This window comes from Myxine glutinosa, chromosome 6 (genome assembly GCF_964187855.1).
Source record: "Myxine glutinosa chromosome 6, kmMyxGlut1.1, whole genome shotgun sequence".
Taxonomy (NCBI): domain Eukaryota; kingdom Metazoa; phylum Chordata; class Myxini; order Myxiniformes; family Myxinidae; genus Myxine; species Myxine glutinosa.
In genome coordinates this window covers 58,953,902-58,977,903 of record NC_136266.1, presented here as the reverse complement: position 1 = coordinate 58,977,903, position 24,002 = coordinate 58,953,902, and the positions used below count along the sequence as shown (strand labels likewise).

The 24,002-nt window shown below is 46.0% G+C and overlaps 1 protein-coding gene across 1 annotated transcript in view; it reads left to right on the top strand.

The window, feature by feature from the left end:
- The window catches only part of LOC137429838 (FERM domain-containing protein 5), a 76,391-nt gene that overhangs the window by 13,033 nt on the left and 39,356 nt on the right, over nt 1-24,002 (top strand). The window contains exons 2-9 of the mRNA XM_068120134.2: nt 10,750-10,854; nt 12,330-12,372; nt 13,211-13,289; nt 13,473-13,570; nt 15,344-15,467; nt 15,762-15,849; nt 17,640-17,728; nt 22,737-22,803. Of these exons, the coding sequence (XP_067976235.1) occupies nt 10,750-10,854; nt 12,330-12,372; nt 13,211-13,289; nt 13,473-13,570; nt 15,344-15,467; nt 15,762-15,849; nt 17,640-17,728; nt 22,737-22,803 (693 nt within the window). The remainder of the gene's footprint in view (nt 1-10,749; nt 10,855-12,329; nt 12,373-13,210; nt 13,290-13,472; nt 13,571-15,343; nt 15,468-15,761; nt 15,850-17,639; nt 17,729-22,736; nt 22,804-24,002) is intronic.

Sequence of the window (24,002 nt, the reverse complement as noted above, 5' to 3'; positions counted from 1 at the left end):
CCTCCTCCAACTCCATGTCAGCGCTGAGGGAAACCAAGTTTTTAAGACACAGCCTTGACTGGCGCATCAAACCCCATGAAATCATTAACAAGGTGGGGGCACAAACGCTTCCACACCCCATTCATCGCCGACTGCGTAACCTCCAACCATGCAGCATTGATGTTGAGCACTGCCTGGTAGATGTTATAGTTTTTCCAAAACTGCCGGATGTTGATGCCTTCCTCCTCCGACGTTGCATCGACAGCCTGACGAAGAGTGCGGTGGAGATAGTAGTGCTTAAAAAGCGCTATCACACCCTGGTCCATAGGCTGGATGAGCGATGTGGTGTTGGGTGGCAAGTACACCACCTTCACATTGGGGTCGAAACCACCGAGGTTAGTGGGATGGCCAGGTGCTATCGCGCATACATAATGACGTTCGTAGTATCTAGAGCCAGGTAGGAGTGACGTAAAGTCACACATAATGACATTCGCTGAACTGAAATTTAGTCTAGAAGAGTGGCGTAAAGTCGGATTTGACGTAGATCGAAATGGCGTAAAACGGGGTATTGCTGTATATATTGTTGCGAATATGGAATTTGGCCTCCATATCCGCTTGTAAATATTCCCCTATTTTCTCCAATACTCCCCAACTTTCCCCGATCCCCCATTCCCTAGTCCCATTGCATGTAAATAACAATCAGTAGAGCCGACCTTCCCCTTATTCCCCCATTAAATGTCGTGCCCAGGTCCACCGCACCACACGTAGACAACTTTCGGACATCTTCCTAGTTATTCTTATTCTATGTCAGTTAAGGCCTCGTCTCCATTAATTATGACTCTTCGTTGCACCAGAATGTGATTATATGGCATCAGTAGTGAGTTTAGGACCTTTCCCATACCTCCTTCCATCTTCTTCCCCAACAATTACAACAACAACAGAGGAGATGGCGGCGGAGCGGGGGAGGATGCGTCCTCACACCGGCTCGATTAGCGCCATAGACCATGCGCTCCACGGGGTTACCACGAAGGGGCTCCTTGTCAGCTCCTCGTCAAGGGCGGAGCCTGGTAAACCCCCCCCCGCACGCACCCAATGAGAAGCAACGTGCCGATTCCACGAGGCGGAGCTAACGAGCCGAGGGCGTGTCACTCCCCGCCGGATATACGCGGCCCCGCGCCGGATGTGACGTCAGATGCGCCCCGAGCTTGGAGAAGAAAAGCCACCTGCGAGCGCTGAGTCAGATGCGCCCCCAGCTTGAGCAGACAAGACGCCATCCGAGCGCTGCGACCTCCCCGCATCTCTGGACCGGACCGAGTCGATTCTGACCTTTGAGCCCAGGTGCACCTGGAGCCATCGCTACCCGCCTGTCCTTTCCATCAATCCCCGTGTGAGTCAGCTTTGTCCCGTTTATCTGTCGTCTGTTGGGAATAATATAAGATTGTGTCTAAGTGCTTGTCTTTCTATGCTGTCCCTCTTGTAGTTGTAATCTAACCTTCCGCCTTAATATAACCTCCTCCGGAGGTCTTGAGAACTGAACCCCTGGTGTCGTACTGTGTCATTGTAATCCAGCCGGGTGTCTTCTTTTTCTTATTGAGCCAGCATCGCGCGACTTCGTCAACGTCGAGTATAGTCGGGTAATTTGTGCGGACACGACGGCCATTCCGCTCGGCCCACTTTAACATCAAAGTCGTGTCTGTAACAATTGGTGTCGAGGAGTGGAATTCGAACCCGGGACTAAATTTATTAGGCCCAAATTGGTAACAAGTAGAATCGATTCGGAGCGCGTTTCCCGCGCGAAATTATAACGGCGAAATTTGTATTTGTTTTACGAAACTCGAATTTTGCAAGTCGCGCTATGGCGGATCAACACGGCTGGGGTCCGGTAGGGGAGAGTGAGGCAGGGTCGGTCCAGGACCAAATTGAGGGACATGAGGGACATGAGGAGAGCGAAACAGCTGGGGTAGCAGGTGCACAAAATGGCGCTCTCGCGCACGATGCGTCGGGCGCGCAAAAAGGCGCCTCGCTGGTCACCGTGCCCGCGACCGAAGTAGCGCCGCTGGGAAGATTGGAACTTTTTTTTATACAAATGAAGGCCCTTATGGCCCAGAATAGTGAGCGATTGGAGGGCCGGATGGATGCTCAGAGTGAGCAATTGGGGGTAATGAGGGACGAAGCGAGGGGTACCGGTGAGGGATTAGAAAAGAAATTTGAGGAGTTAGACAACGGGATAAAAGAAGTAAAGAATGGGTTAACGGGGGTAGAAAACAGAATGGCCGCTCAAGAGAATCAGATAGAGGGAGTGAAACATGGGTTAACGGGGGTAGAAAACAGAATGGCCGCTCAAGAGAATCAAATAGAGGGAGTGAAAAATGGGTTAGAGGGGTTAGAAAACAGTATGGAAGGCAAATTGAGGGACATGAGGGACCAAGCGGAAAGGGAAGTTAAACAAATGGAGCAGCAGATAGAGGGGGTCAGAATGGGGGTAGAAACCAAACTGGATGCTCACAGGGAGGAAATGGAGCAGATGAGGGTGGCATCTGGGCAGGAGATGCAAGTGATGGGAGAGGAGATCAGAAGAGGAGTGAGTGAGGAGGTCGGAGGAGTGCGTGAGGAGGTGAGGCACTGTAAGGAGCACATGGAGAAGGAGGTGAGAAAGGGGACTGTAAAGTTACAAGGGGGCATAGAGGACCTGACGCAGGAGGTGGAGCAGCTGACGGTGGGACAGACGGAGTTAGTGGAGCAGGTTCAAAGGAACACTGCGGTATTAGGAGGGTTAAAAGCGACACGAAACGACATAAAAAACGACTTGATAGCGACAAAGAGGGAATGTCAGATGGTACGTGAGGGACTGACAACGAGGTTGGACGAGGTGATAGAGGTAATGGAGACGAAGGACCGGCAGGTGAGGACGCACCTGGAAACGGTCAAGGTAGCCTTGGAGGACGAGCTTGAGGAGACGTACCGGGGAATAAAAGAGGTGAAGCACAAATTAGAAGAAGTGGAAGAAGGGATGAGCGAAATTAAGAAGCGACGGAGAGGGGATAAGAAAGAGATAAAAGAGGAGATAAAAGAATTGGTCCAAAGTCTGTGTTTGGATCGTGATGATGTGCTCATTAACCGGATGAGGGATTCGCAGGTGATGGAGGAGAAGCGAAGAGGAAGAGGACCCGGTGTAAGTGGTGACCAATATGGTCGTGCGTATGATGCGCCAGGGGATTTAATGAGCTTGGGGGTCGAGATGGACCCGGGTGTTCGTGAGAGGCCACTGGTGAAGTGTGCGAAAGGTCTGGTGTGCGAAAAAGGAGGTGTGCGAGAATGTCCGACCATGGGGTGTGTGAGGAAAAAGTGCACGCCGAGGAGTGAGTGTGCCGTCAGGAGTGAGCCGGTCGAAGCGCGTGTGCGAGGGGGTACATGGAAGCGCGGTGTGGTGAGTGTTACGGAGGAAGTAACGAGAGAGTGTACACCTGTGGTGAGTGTTACAGAGGGTGTAACGGGAGAGTGTGCGCGAGAAAGGTGTGTGACGGACAGGTGCATGAGGAAAGAGTGTGCTGTCAAGAGTAAGGGTGAGTGCGCTGTCAGGAATGGAGGGGAGAGTAGTGAGAGTGACATGGAGCGTGAGTTAGTTGTGACAGGTGAGCGAGGATGTACACCTGGGATGGAAGGATGCACACCTGGAATGGTAGAGCGTGAGTGGGAATGCACGCTGGAGTTGGTGGTGAGGCACGTGGTTGGGTGTGCGAATGAGAGCACACCTGTGATTGTCACAGAGGAGGTGACCGAGGAGGGGGCGCGAAGCGGTGTATTGGTGAGGTGTGCGAGCAACGAATGTGTGCCAAAGTGTTCGGTGGTCAGGTGTGTGACCAAGGCTGTGAGTGGAATGGGTGTACCTGGGTGTGTAAGGAAGGGTACGAGGAGCATGGGCACAGCTGGATGTGTGAGAAAGGAGCGGGCTTCGGGGTGTAAGCATGCAGGTGAAGCATCGACGTTAGACGGGGTAGAGTTTAGAACGACTTATAGCCGAATCGGGCCCTCGGTGCGTGCCGGGCCTCGCTTTGAACGGCCGCGTCCGTGCTCCACTAGGCGGAGCGGGCGGCCCGATAGAAAGAGTCGTCATGGCGACCACTTTTTGTTGAGGCATTCCGGCAGGTCGAGATCGGGACATTGGATGGCTCCACGCCGAGATGGTGCGTGGGATCTCGGCCCGGGTAAGCCCCCGTCCCTGCACCGAGTGCCGGACGCATCCAGCCGCTGGCACAGAACAACCCGCATTCATGGCTTGGCTTTACAAAGCCGGGCTTTGGACGGGAATTGGCGCACCGAGAGGCATTAGTGAGTAGACTGGGTGATGAGGTTAGTGTTTTGGACCCAAAATTAGAGAAAAACAAAATTTGATGATTGGCAAAGGATTGGCAGAGTGATGATTGGTAATGGTACAGTGATTGGCAGATGATTGGCAAATTTTTAATTTGTTGGATTTGGACGAGCGAAATTGGTAGTGAGAGACCCCCAATGTGGTGGGATGGCAAATCCACCATCCCTCACAGGGGGGGCAAAGGAGCACTAGATTATGGGGTGTATGGCAGTGAAAACTAGCCCGGGTGGGTTAGGATATTGTGTGTAGGGATCTAGAGAAGATGACCTTAGGTGACGTTAAGTTTAGTTAGTGACTGATACCTGTAGTAGGGACGCAGGTAGATTAGTGTGGATGATAATGACGAGGGAGCGCAATAGTTTAAAGGGACGACTGGGAAGCGCAAGTTTCAGAAGGGAGTAGTTAGCTGAGATGATGCCGTGTTTGTGAGAATTGAACAGGTGTGATTGCACAGGTGTGCAATTGGACAGGTGTGTGGAGCAGTGTATGAGTAGTGAGTGTGTGGATCAGCGCGAATGCGCTTGGGGAGAGAAGGGTGCAGGTGGCACCAAGTGTGAGAGCACAGGTGTGCAAGTACAGGTGTGTGGAGAGAGTTGGAGTAAGTGGTACGGAGTGGTGTGCATGGTGCGAAGATGTGGATGGGGGAAGAGTGGACCCCTTTCACGAATACCCGGGGCGGGTAGTGTAAGTGTTAGGTAGAGGGTATAGGTAAATTGTGGTTGGATATTGGCATTTGTGGTGCGGTTGCAGAATGGTATTGTGGATGGGTGCATTCGTGTTGTGGAAATGGCTGGGCGTGTAGCCTGTTAGTGTGTGTAGTTGGTTGGGCACTCCACCACTGTGAGGATGTCGGCCAGGTGAGGCCGCAGGTGGGCTCTGGGAGCCGGTAGTTGTGAGTGGGTGCCTGAGGATCCCGGGTGTGGATCGGGCAGCCCAGTGCCAGAGAGGGCACCGAGTGGGGAGAGTGCCAGAGGGCCTTCCCCAGGTAGTTAGGTTAGGGCAAGGAGCAGGTAAGCTCGGAGGCAACTGCAGTGGTGGAGGTGTGCAGGTGGGTAGACCCACTGGGAGAGGTACACGCCGCAGCCCAGAAATTGTGCGAGGGCACCGGGAGATGAATCGGGGGAGTGAGACCCCAAATTGAAGCGCACCACAGTTTGGCCAATGGGAATTGGTTTTTAGAACCCATAGTGTAAGAGGGCCAATGGTTTGGCCGGAGAAAGACCCCGGGTAGTGTAAAGTTGTTAAAGTCATTTAGGAAATAGTTAGGATTGATGAACCTGTCGCACCATACGCAGCCACTTACCTGTGGTGATGATGATGACTCCACACCTGTGTTTTCTTTGTTTTGTTGCAGGAGATGAATTGCTGTGTGGATTTGTGAGACGCATCACGACGTGGATGAGACATTGGGGTGATTCCATCTCTCCCTCCTTAGGAGGGACTGATGATGAATTGGAGATGGCAAATTATGATGTTGAGTTGGAGATGGCAAATTTTGATGAGAGTTGAAAATGGCAAATTTGATTGGTTAGGAGGGAGAGAAGACGAATTTGGTATATGGGAGGAACGGGGAAGACAGTAGGGATGTTTGTTGATTTGTAAAGTAGATGTTTATGGGTAGTGTTGTGTTTTGTGGATACAGTAAGGGGTAAGGGAGGGGCCATGTAGGTTACCTGGTGGGGGGGGGGGGGGCGTACGATAGGAACGTACCTGTCTCACCTGGTTCCCATGTGCCCCCAGGGTGCATCACCTTACATTGCGTGCACTTTTGCGCCCTTACCACCTTACTCACTTGTCTGCTTCTTTTGTCTCCCACCTCCGAGGATCTGGCTTTGGGGTAGAGAGAGAGGAGAGAGAGGTGCTGGCTGCGCAGTTGTGGGCCTGCACTTTCGCTGTTTGCTGCCGGGATCGATACACCATATGGACCGCAATGTTTGTGGCCACCCACAATGGACCGCAGTTCGTTTGCGGCCAAGCACCACCCGGGGATGGACCTATGGGTCAACGTGGCACCTATGCCATACAGGTGAACCACTTTTAGTTAACACCAAGTGCACCACAAGAAGAGCAAGAGACACCTGCAGGGTTAGGGGTTGTCGAATTTATTTTTATTCCAATGAACAATGGTGACTGCACCGATTGGTGGTGGGGTGGTGCTGTTGATGCTCGGGAAGGGTGCTCTGCACGTTATTAAAGGCCGTCGGCCACAGAGCACTCGTGGGTTGGTGTATCGATGCTGGCAAGCGCGCTCTCTATGCATAACATCTGCATGTGTTCCTCCAAAGACAGGTCCTGGATCGTAGTGTAGATATCAGCGTAATCTTGTAAATAATGCTCCCTACCGGCTGTATGTTTAGTTTGAGAATTCTTTCCGGATTCGGTTATCCTGTGGGTGTGTTTCTGTGAGGAGAAGGGTGCAACGTCGCAGGGGGACATATTTACTCATTTGTGAATATCTGTAAAACTGTCGCACTCAGGGTAGAGTTAATAGTAGAGGGAACTACATTGCGTGCCACACTAAAGTAGGTAAAAATTTATCGGGTCGGGACGCCCCGAGGGTAGAGAAGGGTGCAATGTTGTGAATATGGAATTTGGCCTCCATATCCGCTTGTAAATATTCCCCTATTTTCTCCAATACTCCCCAACTTTCCCCGATCCCCCATTCCCTAGTCCCATTGCATGTAAATAACAATCAGTAGAGCCGACCTTCCCCTTATTCCCCCATTAAATGTCGTGCCCAGGTCCACCGCACCACACGTAGACAACTTTCGGACATCTTCCTAGTTATTCTTATTCTATGTCAGTTAAGGCCTCGTCTCCATTAATTATGACTCTTCGTTGCACCAGAATGTGATTATATGGCATCAGTAGTGAGTTTAGGACCTTTCCCATACCTCCTTCCATCTTCTTCCCCAACAATTACAACAACAACAGAGGAGATGGCGGCGGAGCGGGGGAGGATGCGTCCTCACACCGGCTCGATTAGCGCCATAGACCATGCGCTCCACGGGGTTACCACGAAGGGGCTCCTTGTCAGCTCCTCGTCAAGGGCGGAGCCTGGTAAACCCCCCCCCGCACGCACCCAATGAGAAGCAACGTGCCGATTCCACGAGGCGGAGCTAACGAGCCGAGGGCGTGTCACTCCCCGCCGGATATACGCGGCCCCGCGCCGGATGTGACGTCAGATGCGCCCCGAGCTTGGAGAAGAAAAGCCACCTGCGAGCGCTGAGTCAGATGCGCCCCCAGCTTGAGCAGACAAGACGCCATCCGAGCGCTGCGACCTCCCCGCATCTCTGGACCGGACCGAGTCGATTCTGACCTTTGAGCCCAGGTGCACCTGGAGCCATCGCTACCCGCCTGTCCTTTCCATCAATCCCCGTGTGAGTCAGCTTTGTCCCGTTTATCTGTCGTCTGTTGGGAATAATATAAGATTGTGTCTAAGTGCTTGTCTTTCTATGCTGTCCCTCTTGTAGTTGTAATCTAACCTTCCGCCTTAATATAACCTCCTCCGGAGGTCTTGAGAACTGAACCCCTGGTGTCGTACTGTGTCATTGTAATCCAGCCGGGTGTCTTCTTTTTCTTATTGAGCCAGCATCGCGCGACTTCGTCAACGTCGAGTATAGTCGGGTAATTTGTGCGGACACGACGGCCATTCCGCTCGGCCCACTTTAACATCAAAGTCGTGTCTGTAACAATATATATACATATATATGGTGTGTGTGTGTGTGTGTGTGTGTGTGTGTGGTGTGTGTGTGTGTGTGTGTGTGTGTGTGTGTGTGTGTGTGTGTGTGTGTGTGTGTGTGTGTGTGTGTGTGTGTGTGTGTGTGTGTGAGAGAGAGAGAGAGAGTGAGTGAGAGAGTGACCATCTTTACTCCAAAACCATGAAACCTAGCGGGTAGCGGCCCCAAATATTTGCATGCATACTTAGCGAACTCAAAGGGAGTGCATGAATGAAGACTGTGTGTTTGGGTGTGTTTAAACACCCCTTTTGAAGATCATTAACCAGCTTATTTAATTAAAACAAAAACAGGCTTTATCCTTGGTCAGCCCGCTATCCCTCGCAGGGGTCTTACTCTACCCTTCTCCATCCTCTCCCCCTCGCCTCCCCTTCCCCTTTCACCTCCCCTTCCCATTTCACCTCCCCTCCCCTCTTCCTCCCCCCTTCCCTTCTGCCCTCCCTCATCCCCAACAGTGCTTTAACTCAGTGGGCCCACAACTCTGCCTGAAGTGATGTGGCAAACACAGAGAGCTCACGACCCACACCCAGCACATATTTGGGGGACAGGGCACAGACAAAGCAGGGGTTGCAAGGCCGGAGAGAAGTCGGTAGAAGATTGAAAGACCGCCAACCTGCCTGTGGTGACAGAGTGAATGGCCCTCAGAATCAGGTTCGTTGCGGGAGATAACAATGATCCTAAAAGCTTTGGTTTCTACAACGTGAAGCCAAGCTAGGTGTGAGGCAGGAGCACCAGCCCAGAGGGGAGAGCAGTACTCCATCAAGATGTGCATTAAAGCTTTGTATGTGGCGAGGAGCTCAGAAGTGCCAAGGAAGGACTTCGCACGACGAAGGATGCCGATTCAGCGCCCGGTTTTGGAGGCCAGCATGGAAATGTGGTTTTACCAGGAGAGATCATGGCAGATAGTGAGACCCAAAAGCTTGAGTGACAGAACTTCTTTGAAAGGATTGTTGAGAAAGTAGATGGGGGGAATTTCCAGATGGCCTTTTCGGAGAGACATAGTGAGAGTGTGAGATTTGTCAGGATTGAAAGACATGTTCCACTTGTTTGACCAGTTTGTGATTTTATCCAGAGAGTGAAGAGGCTGCTGCCTGTCGATCTGAGGGATGAGAAGTGGGGCAGCAGAGGGTGGAGTCATCAGCAAAAAGATAGAGGATTTTCCAGAGAGTCGGAGAGATCATTGATGAAGACCAGAAAAAGCACAGGGCCTCGAACACTACCTTGAGGAACTCCAGCCTGGACAGGAAGAGGAGATGAGAGAATTCCATTTAGAACCATCTGTTGACTATGACAAGAGAGGAAGTCTGCGAGCCATGAGTGGAGGTTACCATGGATACCATAAGAAGAGAGTTTGGTGGGCAGGGCAGGGTGCCAGACTGTATCAAAGGCATTAGATATGTCAAGGGAGACGGCTCTGATTTCCTGTTTGGCATTGAGGACCTGTATGCATTGTTGAGACAGCAGAAGCAGCATGACCAGAGTAGAGTGGCCTGGTCTGAACCCAAATTGATTAATTGTAGTTGGGAAGGGTCATGGCTCACAAAAACGTAGCAGCAACCAACTCTTTTGGTCTCGCACAAAGGCGAAGCTCAGGTCTGAGATTTAAACCACCGAGCGGCCTTTCCACTCCCACCACCAGCACCGCCACTCTCCCTTCCCCAGCCTTTCCGTTATACTTAACCTTTTAAAATCTAGACTTGATATACGCACCCACATACAGGTGAGGCGATGATGAAATCATCACCTATTGGTGTTACTTTCATGTGACCTTTCCTGGAAGAATGCTATGAGGACTGGGAACTGTGTGACCTGCATTTCCGTCCCATGATGAAAGTTACTCGGTGGTTGAGCTGTTGGGCCTGAGTCCAGCTTTTGTGCGATACAAAGATTGTTGCTGCTCTTTTTTTTGTTAATCGTAAATATTTACGAGTGTGCAATCAGCCTTTGCCTTTATACAAATCAGAGCCAGCGTGAAGCAGGAGCACTTCTCGGATCGAGCACGATGAGCCATATTGCTCTTAGTTAACTTGGGGAGCAATGCCTCCGTGCAAGGTAAATGCACAACCTAAGGAAAAAGGCAAATGTTTGCCTCCGAGCATTGGAAGCATTTCTGGCAAATGGAAATATCAATAAAAGCAATTTTTCTTCACGCCGATTTTACATTAATTTCACAATTCCATCCTCAGGCTCCTTGTTTTCGTTAAGCACATTACAATCAATATATACATTATTGAAGCTTTTTATTTGTTCAACTCACAGACTTAGAGGATACGTGAAAGAGAGTGAATATTGGAGACTCAGGAAGGCTTTCGTTGAACCGAGTAGAGTTAAAGCCGATAGCATTAAACCAGAATGCCACTCGCTATAGCATATGCCTCCATGGGTTACGTTTTGTATCCCACCGATAGGCCAGATCTACATCTCGACCCGAACAAAAACTGAATTGGCTTGTTTTTGTCACTTATCCAACTCGTCCACCAAATTTTGTCATAATCCATCCATAACCTTCTGAGATGTCCTGCTCACAGACGCACAAACAAACAGGAGTGAAAACACAACCTCGGTCCACCTTCGGGGGCCGAGATAAAATAACTTTGTCGGTGTCTCTTCCTTTTATCTTTAAAGTCTTCTTTTTTTCACTCTTCTCCCTCTCCTTTTCAGCGTGAAGCTCGAGGTGAGGTCTTGCTGGAGCAGGTGAACAAGCATCTGGACTTGCTGGAGAAAGACTGCTTCGGATTGCGTTATCGACATACGGATGGGGATAAGGTGATTTTATTTTGTTTTCTTGAAAACACATTTTATTCGTTTAAGCTTAAATTACAATCCAAAAGAGCTTTAAAGCAAAGAGCTTATCTGTTTTACTTTAATGTCGTCTTTAATACATGTGCACATCTAAAGTTCCATGACCTTGGGTTAATGTTTTCCTTCCGTAAAGGGGTACTGTGCTCTGGCTATGCATTGGTGTCTTTATAATTTAAAAAAGGCTCTTCTGGCTTTTTTTTTTTTTTGTATACAGAATCGAGGCTCGTGAAAGAGCTAACATTTATCACACAAACAAATCAAACAGACAAACAAAATATATAAAAAGAGGGAGCGGTAGACAAGATGGGGAGAGAAGGGGAAGCACACAAACACAACATTTGAGAGCAGGGACATCGGGAGATGTGTGGGTGGGAGAGGGCTTGGGAGGGAGAAGTATAAAACACAAGGACACCAAGGACTTCCAGGAAAGAAGTTGGTATTTCAAAAAAGTGGTAAACTTTTTTAAAAACTGAACTAAACTAAACTTTTTTTTTACTAAACTAAAAAAACTAAACTAAACGAAACTTTTAAACTAAACTAAACTAAACTGTAAACTAAACTTTTTTTTTCAAAAAAGTAATAAACAATTGTTTATTACCCCCATGCAATTATTTAGTCAGTACGCCTTTACATTCTTTATTTCACCACTTTGACAGTTGGTCCATAAACGTCTGTTTGTCTTTCCTTCATTGCTTCTCCATTGTGTATACCAGTTCTCCCTCTGATTTGAAGTGATTTCTGATTAGTGCAGACACAGATATTATCTTACTTGCAGTCTCTGAAATTGTATCACCAAGAGATCCGAGTGTCATTTCCTGTTATAAAGTGGTCACCGGTTTCCTTCCTATGGGAAGGAATCGATGAAGCTTTTTGTTTTTCTTTTAATAGTATCGGAGTAATCTGTGACAATCCGTTGCATACCCGTGAAACCTTGTTAAACACAGAAAACGTGAGTTTCACAGGTAGTGCATGAGACTTGCCATTCGTAACCAGTACAGAAGCAACAACAGTGTGAAAGAACTTGGCGTTAATGACACCCATTCACTTAGCAGTGTCCAAATGGCATTTGTCATCGTACTTTGGTCACATTTGCCGAAGAGAGGGAGAAAATTTGGAAAAGATTTGCATGTTGGGTAGAGTGGGGTGCAAAATAGGAAGGAGGCACCCAAGAGGCAGATGGTTAAATCCTATCGAGGAACAGCATGGAACCAATCCAATAAAGCTTCACGATGCTGCTCAAGATGGCCTAAGCTGTCAGACATGAGACTATGGAAATCATCATCACCATATCATTTCATTGCTAAGTCCAAACCCAAAGACCAGCCTTATGAACGAACGTGACCATTTGTAAATATTCCGAAATGGAGCATGCTGAACTTGATTCTGGTATGACTGTTGTACTACTGAACCTATGAACCTTCACGCTGTTTGTATTGCAGTGCTGGTTGGACACCAACAAACCTATTGGAAAACAGTTGAAAGGTGAGGCTGCAGGATCAAAGAACATGTGATGCAATTTATCACCCACGACACCCGCACCCACCTACACACGCCGTCAAGTCATGGTGGAACCTTAATACGAGTTGTGGAAAATGTATTTTCCTTATCTCATCTCCTAAATATTGCACCTTGGTGTACAACCCCATATGCCCGATGAATGTGCAAGCAAATTGATCAAAGCCATCCATTTTGGCCTATCCTTGCTCCAACATTGTTAAATGCTTCAACTTCATACGTAACAAAGACGAATAACGATTCTCTGATGAAAATGGGAATGCAATTCATTCCGAGGCTCATTTTGGGTTCCGGAGGACGTGATGAGTCAAGCTTGGCATTGAACACGCCACACGTGGTTAGAGAGATTGGTGAATGCTTTCAGCTGGACTTGCATGTCAAGACAAGTAATGGGGGTCTTAAGAGTTTTCACATTTATGTAAAAATGGTGGATTTTTTTAATATTCCACCCTTCACTCCCCCCTCTGACCATGCTCAATACGTGACTCTCCCCTCTCATTCCTCATCCCTCCTTGAAAACCCATCCTCCTTTTCCTCAATCCCTTCCTTCCCTTGCACATGTAATATATTCAACATCTAGTTTATTTATTTATTTAAGGTGCAGAAAAATAAATATGGAAACCGATTCACAACACTTGTCATCACAGTTGATGGTTTAATCCACGGTTGTGGATAACTTGTGAAGGAAAGCAAAGGTGTTTAAAAGCTGATGCAATTTATCTGTGCTGGGGTTGGTTGAAGGAGGGTTCATACAACATTGTTTTGTACTACACATTTCCCTCTGTATCATGCTGTGGCCTTGCAGGCCCATTTCCCTACTCGCTGAGCTTTCGAGTGAAGTTTTACCCCCCCGAACCACTCCGCTTGAAAGAGGCACTGACGAGGTGTTCTTCTGACCAGCTGCTCCATCCTCATCAAAAACCCACTCGCCATTACGCTTCCGAAGTTTCTCTTTCTTTCATTTATGCTTCTTGAAATTGTCTTCATTTTATTATCTTGCCTTCTTCCATGGAATCATTGCTTGATCCATTCGTTGCTTTGATCTTCCATGCCATTTGTATCCACAGGTACCTAATCTATCTGCAGATGAAGAGAGACATTTGGATGGAAAGATTACAAGCCAAGCCATCACACCTGGCCTTCCTGGCTGCTTGCATACTGCAAGGTCAGTTTAGCAGGAAGTAGATGAAGGAGAGAGAGGTTGCTGCAGAAACAGACTGGATCCATCAGGTTATATTTCTAGTGATGCCAAGACCTACTGAATTCACCTTTTATTGGGGTCAAATAAGGGTCAAAAGTCACAAAAGTGTTTTTGGCCATCACTCCAATACCGAGCATTGGGTCAAAATTGTAGAAATGCCATATTCTTGCAAATTGCAAATGGCCTCCAAGGCCAGCCACTGACTGGGCATACTCCGTCTTGCCAAGTGTTTCGTTGACAAATTCGAATGTACGAGGCCTTCATCTGCATCTCAATGGAATACTGCTCTCTCCTTTGGGAGGACACCTCTGTAATCCTGCATTGCACTTTTCACATATTGATGCCATGGAGACCAGGGTCCTCAATGTCATTGAAATATCCCTTGACCAATGTGAATATCTGGACCTGTTACTCGTGCATTACAGGCAGCTTTGTGACCTTTTTGTCTTCTACCATCTCCGTACAGGTCATGCACCCTCTGCCCTTTCCGTTCCTCCCCTTGTGTCGTCCTCGCCCTCCCCTTACTCTCGTTCTTCCTCCAAGTGTCCCTCTACTCTGTTGCTGTATTTCCCCGCTTTCCACTGTGTTCTAGCTGTTCTCTTCTGCTTCGTTCTCGCTCTTCCATGAGCCTTGAATTTGTGTACAAAAAGATATATTGGTGGTAAGTTAACATTTTTTACCCCTGAAATACTGGTCAGTTGTTAAGCTGGATTCAGTTTTATTTTACTTTCTGCTGATGCCATAATGACACTTCACCAGGGATGGTGAGAAATCGGTGGAATAAACATAATAGACTTGTTGCATTTAAAAAATTGAAAAATTGGATTTTTAAATACTTGGTATAAGAATATATTATGCAAATATGAACTGATTGAATTATGGCATCAAGGTCAAAGGTCAGAGGTCATGTCAGGTAAAAAAAAAGAAGAAGATAACGAGAACAGCTGAAGGGATTTAAATCAAACTTGGTACAACATGAATTTATTATATTTTTGCGTTAAGAGGTCAAAGGTCATGTTCGATAAAAATCCTGTTACCGTGATAGCTTGTGAACCAGTGATGGAATTTTGCCCAAACTTTATACAAGTATATATTATGATGCAAAGATGAACTGATTATATTTTGGCATCATAGGTGTGGAGTGAGGTGATTTTGGTGAGGTCAGAGGTCATGCCAGGTAGAAATGTGATAACTTGAGAACAGCTGAATGGATTTAAACAAACTTGGTACCAGTATGTATAATGATGCAATAATGTGGGCGGAGGCATATCGGTCGACGTCGTGACGTCGACTAGTGTCGTTCTAGTTCTCCATTAGAGGGCATCAATTTACTCATTTGAAGTACGTGGATATGGCACAATGTGCACCCCCACCTCCTCTCCTCGTAAATTGCACTCTTCCCCCCATGGCTTCAAGGAAGTTATGCACCACCAGTCCACCACCTGTAACCACGATATTTTCCCCCTCATTAACATAACGTCGCGTAACTCCCTGGATTTTTGTTTGCCTTCCTTCCCGTCTCCTGTTCTCCTGTTTGTTCATTCCCTTGTGTCCAACTGTGACCCCACTGCCATTTTGTTCCTTTTTTAGCCAATTGTCACCTTGCTCTTCCATAAGCCTCGATATTGTGTACAGAAACCACAAACAAAAATCAACCCATTTTGGAATTGAATTCACTGTTGGATGTTGATAGGTGTACTCTTACAACTGCTGTTTACTTCTGTCTTCCTGCTCTAGCTGAGATTGGAGATGGAGACCCCGGTGAAGTTTGTGAGGGTCGTCTTACTCGTCTTGCCATTCTACCTCCTCAACCGCAACCCTTGGAGTCCGAGTCACACCAGATACAAAACCTGCAGCTCCGGTTGGTCGGTCTCTCGATGTCCGGCTCTCATTGTGCTTCAAATGTTATACAAATAAAGTTACAAACTACTCGTAGTTGACTTCAGCTTGTTTCCATATATTTGTTTCATTGTCACGGGTACTTTTTCTTTAAAGTCTCCATGTTTCTTTCTTTGCTTAATGGTTAGCTTTGTTATATTATCGGTCATCAGTATGTCCACCAACGCTGTCTCGATGCGAGATGTCAGGATTTGACATTAATTTATTAAACCCCGAGTCCCCCCTCTCCCACCCCAACCTTTCTCCGTACCTCCAGAGGTTTCTCACCAGCTGAAGCCGAAGACCGTTTGCTTCGAAGGGCTCAAACGCTGGATCGCTACGGCTTCTATCCCTACCCCTGCAAGGTATGTAGGATTGGGTTTTAGTCGAAGGTAAAGAGGTGTTCTGACTTTTTCATGACCTATATAATCATGACCTATATAATCTGACCTATATAATCATGGTCAATCATTCCTTTTGGTCTGGAGGTGGCCATTTGTGTTAGACTCAGACAAAGCTATCACCATAGCAGTTTTCTTTTGAGACTGTGCTTTGAAAAAACAAATCAACGCAGGCCTTTTGCGACAACAAAGTTGATGAGTCACTGTTATGAGTCCTTTTGCATGATTGCAAAGTTTCTCTGGCAAGTTGAGGATCAAGCGTCTTTTATTTATTTGCTAATTCAGAATAGCAATTAACGAAATGGCATGCAGTTCCATGGTTAGAAATGACGTCTCAGTTTTTGTCAACGTCAGTAGTGCCTTACCAGGTTGATACACTCGTTGGTTGGTTGGGTTTGTGTCCAACCTCTTACTCATTCGAATGATACGAGCACAGAAAGACATTGGGAAGGGGACATTTGTTAAATTGTATTATTAATCCGTGGTATTTTCTAATCATAAAACGGCATCTTCACCATGCACAGTGGGGTGTAAATGACACAACTGGTAAACCCACTATGGTTATTACCTCCGCGACGAAATGTTCATGGATGTGAAGTATTCACCCCTGTTTGCTTGTCCGTGAGCATGGTATCTCCAAAAAGGTATGGACGGATTTGGACGAAACTTTGTGGACAGGTTGGGTGTGTGACAAGGACGAATTGATTCGATTTTGGTGAAGATCCAAATCTGAGAATTTTGTGTGATTCTTCACCATTGAGAGATGGGGCCAGAAACAATATATAGCACGATTTCTCAAAATCTGGTGGACATCCATCACTGGTGGACACAGCACTCGGAGTCTGAGGTTGTTTATAGATCGGACTACCCGTCTAGATGAGAGTAACCCCCAAAATTGGCTGAATTTTTTTTTTTTTTTTAAATATACAAGGAAAACAATTTCAGCAAAGGTAGTAAAATGAAGCCAGACTGAGCTAACTCTTTCAAAAGAGTCATCAACAGAAAATGCACATGGTAAGACAGAACTTCGCCCCAGCTTTGTGGGTTGTGTTTCATACAAGGACAACTTGGAAATCTTCATCCCCTTCCATAGTCGGCATGCAAAGCCTTAGAATGCAAAGCAAAGCCTTAGAATGTTTTAAGGCCATTTCCCCCGCTAGAGTGGGGGTTAGCCTTGCGGGCCCCATGACAACCATGGTTCCCTGTTTGAGGCAATGTTTTTATGGCCGTATGGCCCTTCCTGACGCTAACCCTTGGTCACGCTCTTACGATGCGCAGGGAATAGTACCTATTCTAAATCGGGGTACACACCGTGATCATTCATCCCAGCAAGCTGGTACTCAATTTGCCGACCTCGGAAGGATGACAGGCTGAGTCAACCCCCCTGGCGTTAATTCAGCGATCGACCGGGATTCGAACTCAGGATCCTAGGATCCCAAGCCAGAACCCTAACCGCTAAGCCAACACCAGGCTAACCTTAGAGATGATAATATTTCCCCTTTGCAATGCTAGTTTACCAGGAATTTCCCTGTTACATGGAGATGTATTTATGGAACATCTCGTTGTTAGTTTGTGTTAAGAATTGCTTTCTGAACTTCACCCAAGATTATTATTTAGGAATCGTGATGACATCATTGATAACTGGTGCGTTGCCATGACGATTATAAATTAACAGTTGACTTGTACATATTATGATAAACCATGTAAAATGATAATTGCAGTCTTGGTTTCTAATCATCTTCATTTCTTGCCAGGACTTGTCTGGAGCGACGGTGGCTTTGGGTTTCACACCCAGTGGTTTTGAGATCGCTCAAGACAATCAAAGTCTGAATATCATTCCTTGGTACAATCATCTTTGTCGAATTCTTAACCAAATCAGGTGTTTGATTGGCCAGTGTTCCTGCAGGGGTCATTTTTGTCAATATCATGTCCATTGTGCACTTTTTTTGCAAACGTCTATCCACCCAAAAACTGGGACAAAACTACCATACTTTTTTTTAACGTTGTGAGATGACATAATACGAGTTCCCTTACAATTCACCTCATCACGGAAGGAAGCCATTAAGCCCATCAGGCCTGCGATTACGATTGCCAACCTATTGCTGTTTGTCCATGCTCTATCCAAGCGGTGCGGAACCTGGGGGTCGTTTGGGGTTTTCCGGGGGATCATGAAGGGGTCATAAATAACATATAAATTTGTTGAGCCCATTTTTAGGAACCTAACAAAGGTACATACCACACACAGTATTTTGTTTGCGTATGCGCGTACGTCACGACCCCCAGGTTAAACACCGCTGCTCTATCCTTTTTAAACATCCAGGGATTTTAAAAGTCTCAGGCCGGGCCAGGGTCGGGTATGACTCTGTTGGGGGTCGGTTTCTTACCCCGACCTTCCGGATCAAGAGGATGCTTCAACCATTACGCCACCATAACGTCTGGTGAAAGGCTTATAAATATTAATTTCACAAATCTTCAACAAGAAATGAAGCTGAACGATGGAATGTATTTGATTCGATATAGTTGATTTAGTGGTCGGATTCCATCGTTCATTTTTTTTTCCAATGTTTTAGACTTCCCCTCATTTACATAACCAAGTATTTTGCAGAGCAGCAAAAATACAACCAATCACCAGCTGTAACTAATTAACAGGACTAGCAACGGTAGGGCGGGGCTTCAATTGGGAGGCCCAAATGAAAAGGTAAAATATCAGAAATTGAAGGCTTTTTTATTTTAAACGATTTATATAAACATCCGTTAAATCATATCACACGCAAATCATCAAAATCTAAACAGTATTTGTAGAATTTCAATAAAAGCCACATCACTGTTCATATTGATAAATATTATTCCATCGTGTTTGGAAAAACTGGAAAATTGGAAAAATTGGAAAAACAATATAGCCTATTTTACTCCAGGGGATCCCAGGATTACCCACCCAAAATATCGTTGCGATTGGTTCAGCCGTTTTTGTGGTACCTGGGAACAGACAGATGGACGGACAGACATACATACATTTGGTGAATTATAGTAAGATTAGATTGCATTCCCAAGAATGGATATATATATATATACTGTACATTGTTGGACCTTCTTCAATGTAAAATTCCATGTCCATTTTAGCTGGAAATGCTTTTATAGGCAGCCATTTATTTAATTGGAATGACCAATAAATTAATAAATTTGTCCAACTTGTCATTTGCAGCGTTCCTTTCACAAAAGAAAAAAGTTACACGTAAATCCGCTAATCAGTTTGATTCTCCATCCTGTTAATTTAGACATGTTCCGAGCCACATTCTCACAAGAGCTCTTCACACTTCCACTTGGGGAATTGTCTGGTGTAAGGGTGACAACACCTGATAAGTCCCTTGTATCTTCTCTTCAATTTTAGATGTGATTGAAGCCTTCAAAGAATGCCAGGGCCCTCGGGCGAGAGGCCTTGCCGGCATCTTTTGGCGGGCCTCCAAGCATAGCTAATGATTCACAGCAAACATAATTGTTCGCACGAGGGAGAAGCAGACAGGTGGTTGCACCGCGACCGAGTCCCAACCGTCACCTCACATTATCATTTAATAATGGCGTTCTCACCAGGTGGTGTGACACCATGTTGTGTTATGGAGAGGCTGTCACCAAGTGATTATGTAAGAAATGATGATGACATTTTTTTTACAAGTGAATGATGTGATGCCTCTGAAATCACAGTGGAAACTTTTGTTTGTTTAGGAAAAAAAGAAGAAAAAAAAGTTGTGAAGCAAATGCGAATAAAAGTTAGCAAGCTACAGTCGTGGCCAAAAATATTGGCACTCTTGCCCTTTTTTCAAATAACTCACAATTTTCTCCAAAAATAAGTTTAAATTAATGAAAGTATTTGGTCTCCACAATTCTTTATTTCACTGTTAATATTACACATTTGTTTTTGATTCAGAACTTAATATATCCTTTAAATCAGAAAAAAAGAAATGGCATTGACAAAATTGTTGACACCCAAGACTTAATATTTGGTATCACAGTCTTTGGACAAAATAACTGCAGTCGAGCACTTCCTATAGCCATGAATGAGCTTCCTTCACCTCTGTACTGGCATTTTGGCCCACTCTTCTTGTGCAAACTGCTCCAGTTCTCCCAGATTTGAAGGGTGCCTTCTCCCAAATGCTGTTTTCAGATCTCCCCACAGGTGTTCAATGGGATTTAGATCTGGACTCATTGCTGGCCACTTCATAACAGTCCAGCGTTTTATCTTGAACCATTCCTGGGTGCTTTTTGAAGTGTTTGGGGTCATTGTCCTGCTGCAAGACCCATGACCTTTGACGGAGACCCAGCTTTCTGACACTCGGTTGAACATTGTGCTCCAAAATGCCTTGGTAATCTCCTGATTTCATGATGCCGTGCACACATTCAAGGCACCTAGTGCCAGAGGCAGCACAGCAACCCCAAAATATCACTGAACCTCCTCCATGTTTGACTGCAGGGAAGGTGTTCTTTTCTTTGAAGGCTTCATTTTGTTTTTGTAAACACAGAGATTATGTGCTTTACCAAAATGCTCTAATTTGGTCTCCTCTGTCCACAGGACATTCTCCCAGAAGGATTTTGGCTTGTTCAGGTGTGTTTTGGCAAACCCAGTCAGGCTTTCTTAGCCCAACTCTCCTATCATAGAACCCCCATTTCATTGACTTGGCGACGGATGGTGCAAGTTGAAACTGTGGTATCTTGTGTTTGACGGTCAGCTTAAATCTGTTTGGCAGTTGATCGAAGTGCTTTCTCCACCATTCGAACAATCCTTTGCTGCAATCTTCGATCAAGTTTTCTCTTGCAGCCATGTCCAGGGAGGTTGGCGACAGTGCCATGGGCCTTAAACCTCCTGATAACATTGCATACGGTGGATACAGGAACATCAAGGTTTCTGGAGATGGACTTGTAGCCTTGAGAGTGTCCATGCTTAGCTACAATTTTGTGTCTGACCTCAGACAATTCTCTGGTTTTCTTTCTTTTCTCCATGCTCATTGCAGTACACACAGTGACAAAAAACAGCAGAATGACTCCTTTTCTCCATTCAAACTGGTTGAATGAGTGATTTTCACCCCTCAGCCCAATGGGCTAAGGGGTATTGTTGTCGTGGGCGGGCGTCCGGGCAGGCGGGCGTCCGTCAACTTTTGGTTTCTGTCAATTTCAAGGAGAACGGCTTGTCCGATTAAATCCATTTTCGCAGTGTGTGTTGAGGTTGAGTAGAGGAAGGTTCATGGGCGCGCTGCGATTTTAAATATGGCCGCCACGGCAGCCATATTGAAATTGGTTTCCATCAATTTCGAGCAGAATGGCTTGTCCGATTAAATCCATTTTTGCAGTGTGTGTTGGGGTTGAGTAGAGGAAGGTGCCTTTCGAAAATGGGCGCGCTGTGATTTTCAATATGGCCGCTATGGCAGCCATCTTGAAATTGGTTTCCGTCAATTTCACGCAGAACGGCCTGTCCGATTAAATCCATTTGTGCAGTGTGTGTTGGGGTTGAGTAGAGGAAGGTTCATGAGCACGAAATGGGTTAATGGGTTCATGGGTGAAAATTTCATTACTTGCAGTTCCTACTCGGTATACAACTTCGCTTCAAATAACAAATTATCATCAATGCTTCCTTTCACCATGCATGGGCTGAGGGGTTACGCCCGCTTTGCGGTGCTATTTATTTTTTATATTGCAAGCACCTGCAACTCACCATATGTGAGTTAAATTCCAAAATAAAGGAGAATCACCTGCTTAAAATCTAATTATTTCTAACAACTTCTAAAAGGTGCCAATAATATTGTCCGGGCCATTTTTGGATTTTTGTGTAGAATAAGCTAAGATTTAGTAATATTTTCAGCTTTTTTGTTTTGTTCCACGGCAAACCAAAGAAATACATATGTGGATACCAATAGATTTTTAAATTTCAACAATTTTCTCTGCATTGAAAAGAAATTTTCTGTGCACCAGAAATGGTGCATTATTTGAAAAAAGTGCAAGGGTGCCAATATTTTTGGCCACAACTGTATTTCCATTGTATAACATAAGCTCTTATAGTCTATTCATTGTCCCAATCTATCAACCATTACTGTTTTCAGGTATCGTACCTGGCCTGTCCGTTTTTTCTGAGTGTTGGGGATTGACCGACGCAGAACCATATACAAATGAATGTTGCATTTTATTACTCGCAAGGATCTTCTTAAATCATACCCCATTGAGTTTGGGTCAGCGGTTCAGAGAGTATATATTGCTGGCCCGAGTCTTTCACAAACCGGCTCGACAGGTCTGAGTTGGTGAGGGGAGGCATTTCTAATTTGGGTCAGGGTGCCTTTGATAACTCGCCTGCTATTCTTCAAAATACTGGGATTTTTAAAACACCCACCGCCAATCAATGCTAATAGATTGGGTCCCAAGCTAAACATCCCATCTTAACACAAGGCACACGTTTGGATGCCACTTCCTGCTAGCAAAGCACAGTGCGTGAGTTTATAGTTGGGTTGAGAATAGAACCCAAATGGCTAAAATGTAAACATAGTACCTCTGAGCTATCAATTTCCAAGAGCAAGTTTACATGAACTCAAGTAATACGTCATCTCGGTGTTGAGTTTTGACATCGTCCTCGGAATTTGGAAATTATGGGTACCTTTTAAATGACCCATCCTATCCAGGTGGAAATTAAAGAGGTGTAACGTTCTCCAAACAGTGCGAGAGGACGTTTTGGTAACAACTTGAGATGGGGTTTGAGAGATGATGTTTTATTTGCAATTTAAAAATGTATTTTGATCGTTTTCATTGATTTGACATCTAGGCCTCTTTTTTTTTTCTTGCATTCTCTCCTTGTTCCCGCATCCTCTTCCCCACAGGGCTGAGATCCGAAAATTTAAGTATGAAGGCAAAATTTTGTGGTTGAGCTGCTGTGCACAGAGGGAGGTGAGGATGAATGTGTCTTTGTCTTTGAATAATTGGTGTCATGCACTTGCAAAAAAAGGGGCCACATATTTATCACAGTGGCGTGGATCAGCTTGCTACACTTGCCTCACCACACGTTGCCACTGCAGCACAGACTTGTTTCAACTGAGGATCAGACCGTACATGACACCATATGCTAGATCAGGTCAATGAAAGGATCAGACCATGCATGGCACCATAATACCCCATAAATTGACTTCCGTGAGGGTGTTGAGGAGCAATATTAGTGGTGAGTTTGAGGTGAAGGTGGGAGTGCATCAGGGGTCGGTACTAAGTCCACTACAATTTGTAGCTGTGATGGAGGTGCTGGCTTGGAACGTAAAGGAGGGTTTACCGTGGGAGTTGTTGTCTGCGGATGATCTGGTGTTGATTGCAGAAAGTATGGATGGACTGAAGGAGAAGATGAACAAGTGGAAGGAATGTATGGAGACAAAAGGTCTGAAGGTGAATATCGGAAAAACGGTGATGGCAAGTGGTAAAGCATGTGGTGAGGTGGAAAGAACTGGGAAGTGGCCGTGTGCTGTGTGCAGGAAGGGTGTCGGAGTGAATTCCATTCAATGTACAATGTGCGCTGAGTGGGTTCATCAAAAATGTAGTGGTTTGAGAGGGTCATTAACCAGTGTGGCAGCTACATTCAAGTGTAAGGTGTGCACAGCGGGAGCTGCAGATGGAGGAAATGTTGAGTTGGATCTTGGAGACGGCGTGAAGCTGGAAGGTGTGAAAACATTTTGTTACCTAGGAGACATGCTGAATGGAGAAGGTGGATCAGACTCGGCAAAGGTTGCTGGAGTGAGATGTGCATGGAAGAAGTTTCGGGAACTGAGTGGCGTGCTGACGAGGAGGGGAGTGTCGTTGAAGCTGAAGGGAAAGGTGTATGCTGCATGTGTGAGAAGTGTTATAATTTATGGGAGCGAGACATGGGTAATGAACGTAGAGCAGCAACGAAGGCTGGAAAGGGTGGAAATGCGAATGGATCGGTGGATGTGTGGAGTATCGTTGAGAGAGAGGAAGACAAATGATGAATTGTGAAAGATGATGGGAATAGAGCCTGTGATGGATGCTGTGAAGAGAAACAGTTTGAGATGGTTTGGTCATGTGTTGAGGAAGGATGAAAGTGACTGGTTGAGAAGAGTGATGGAAATGAATGTAGAAGGAAGTAG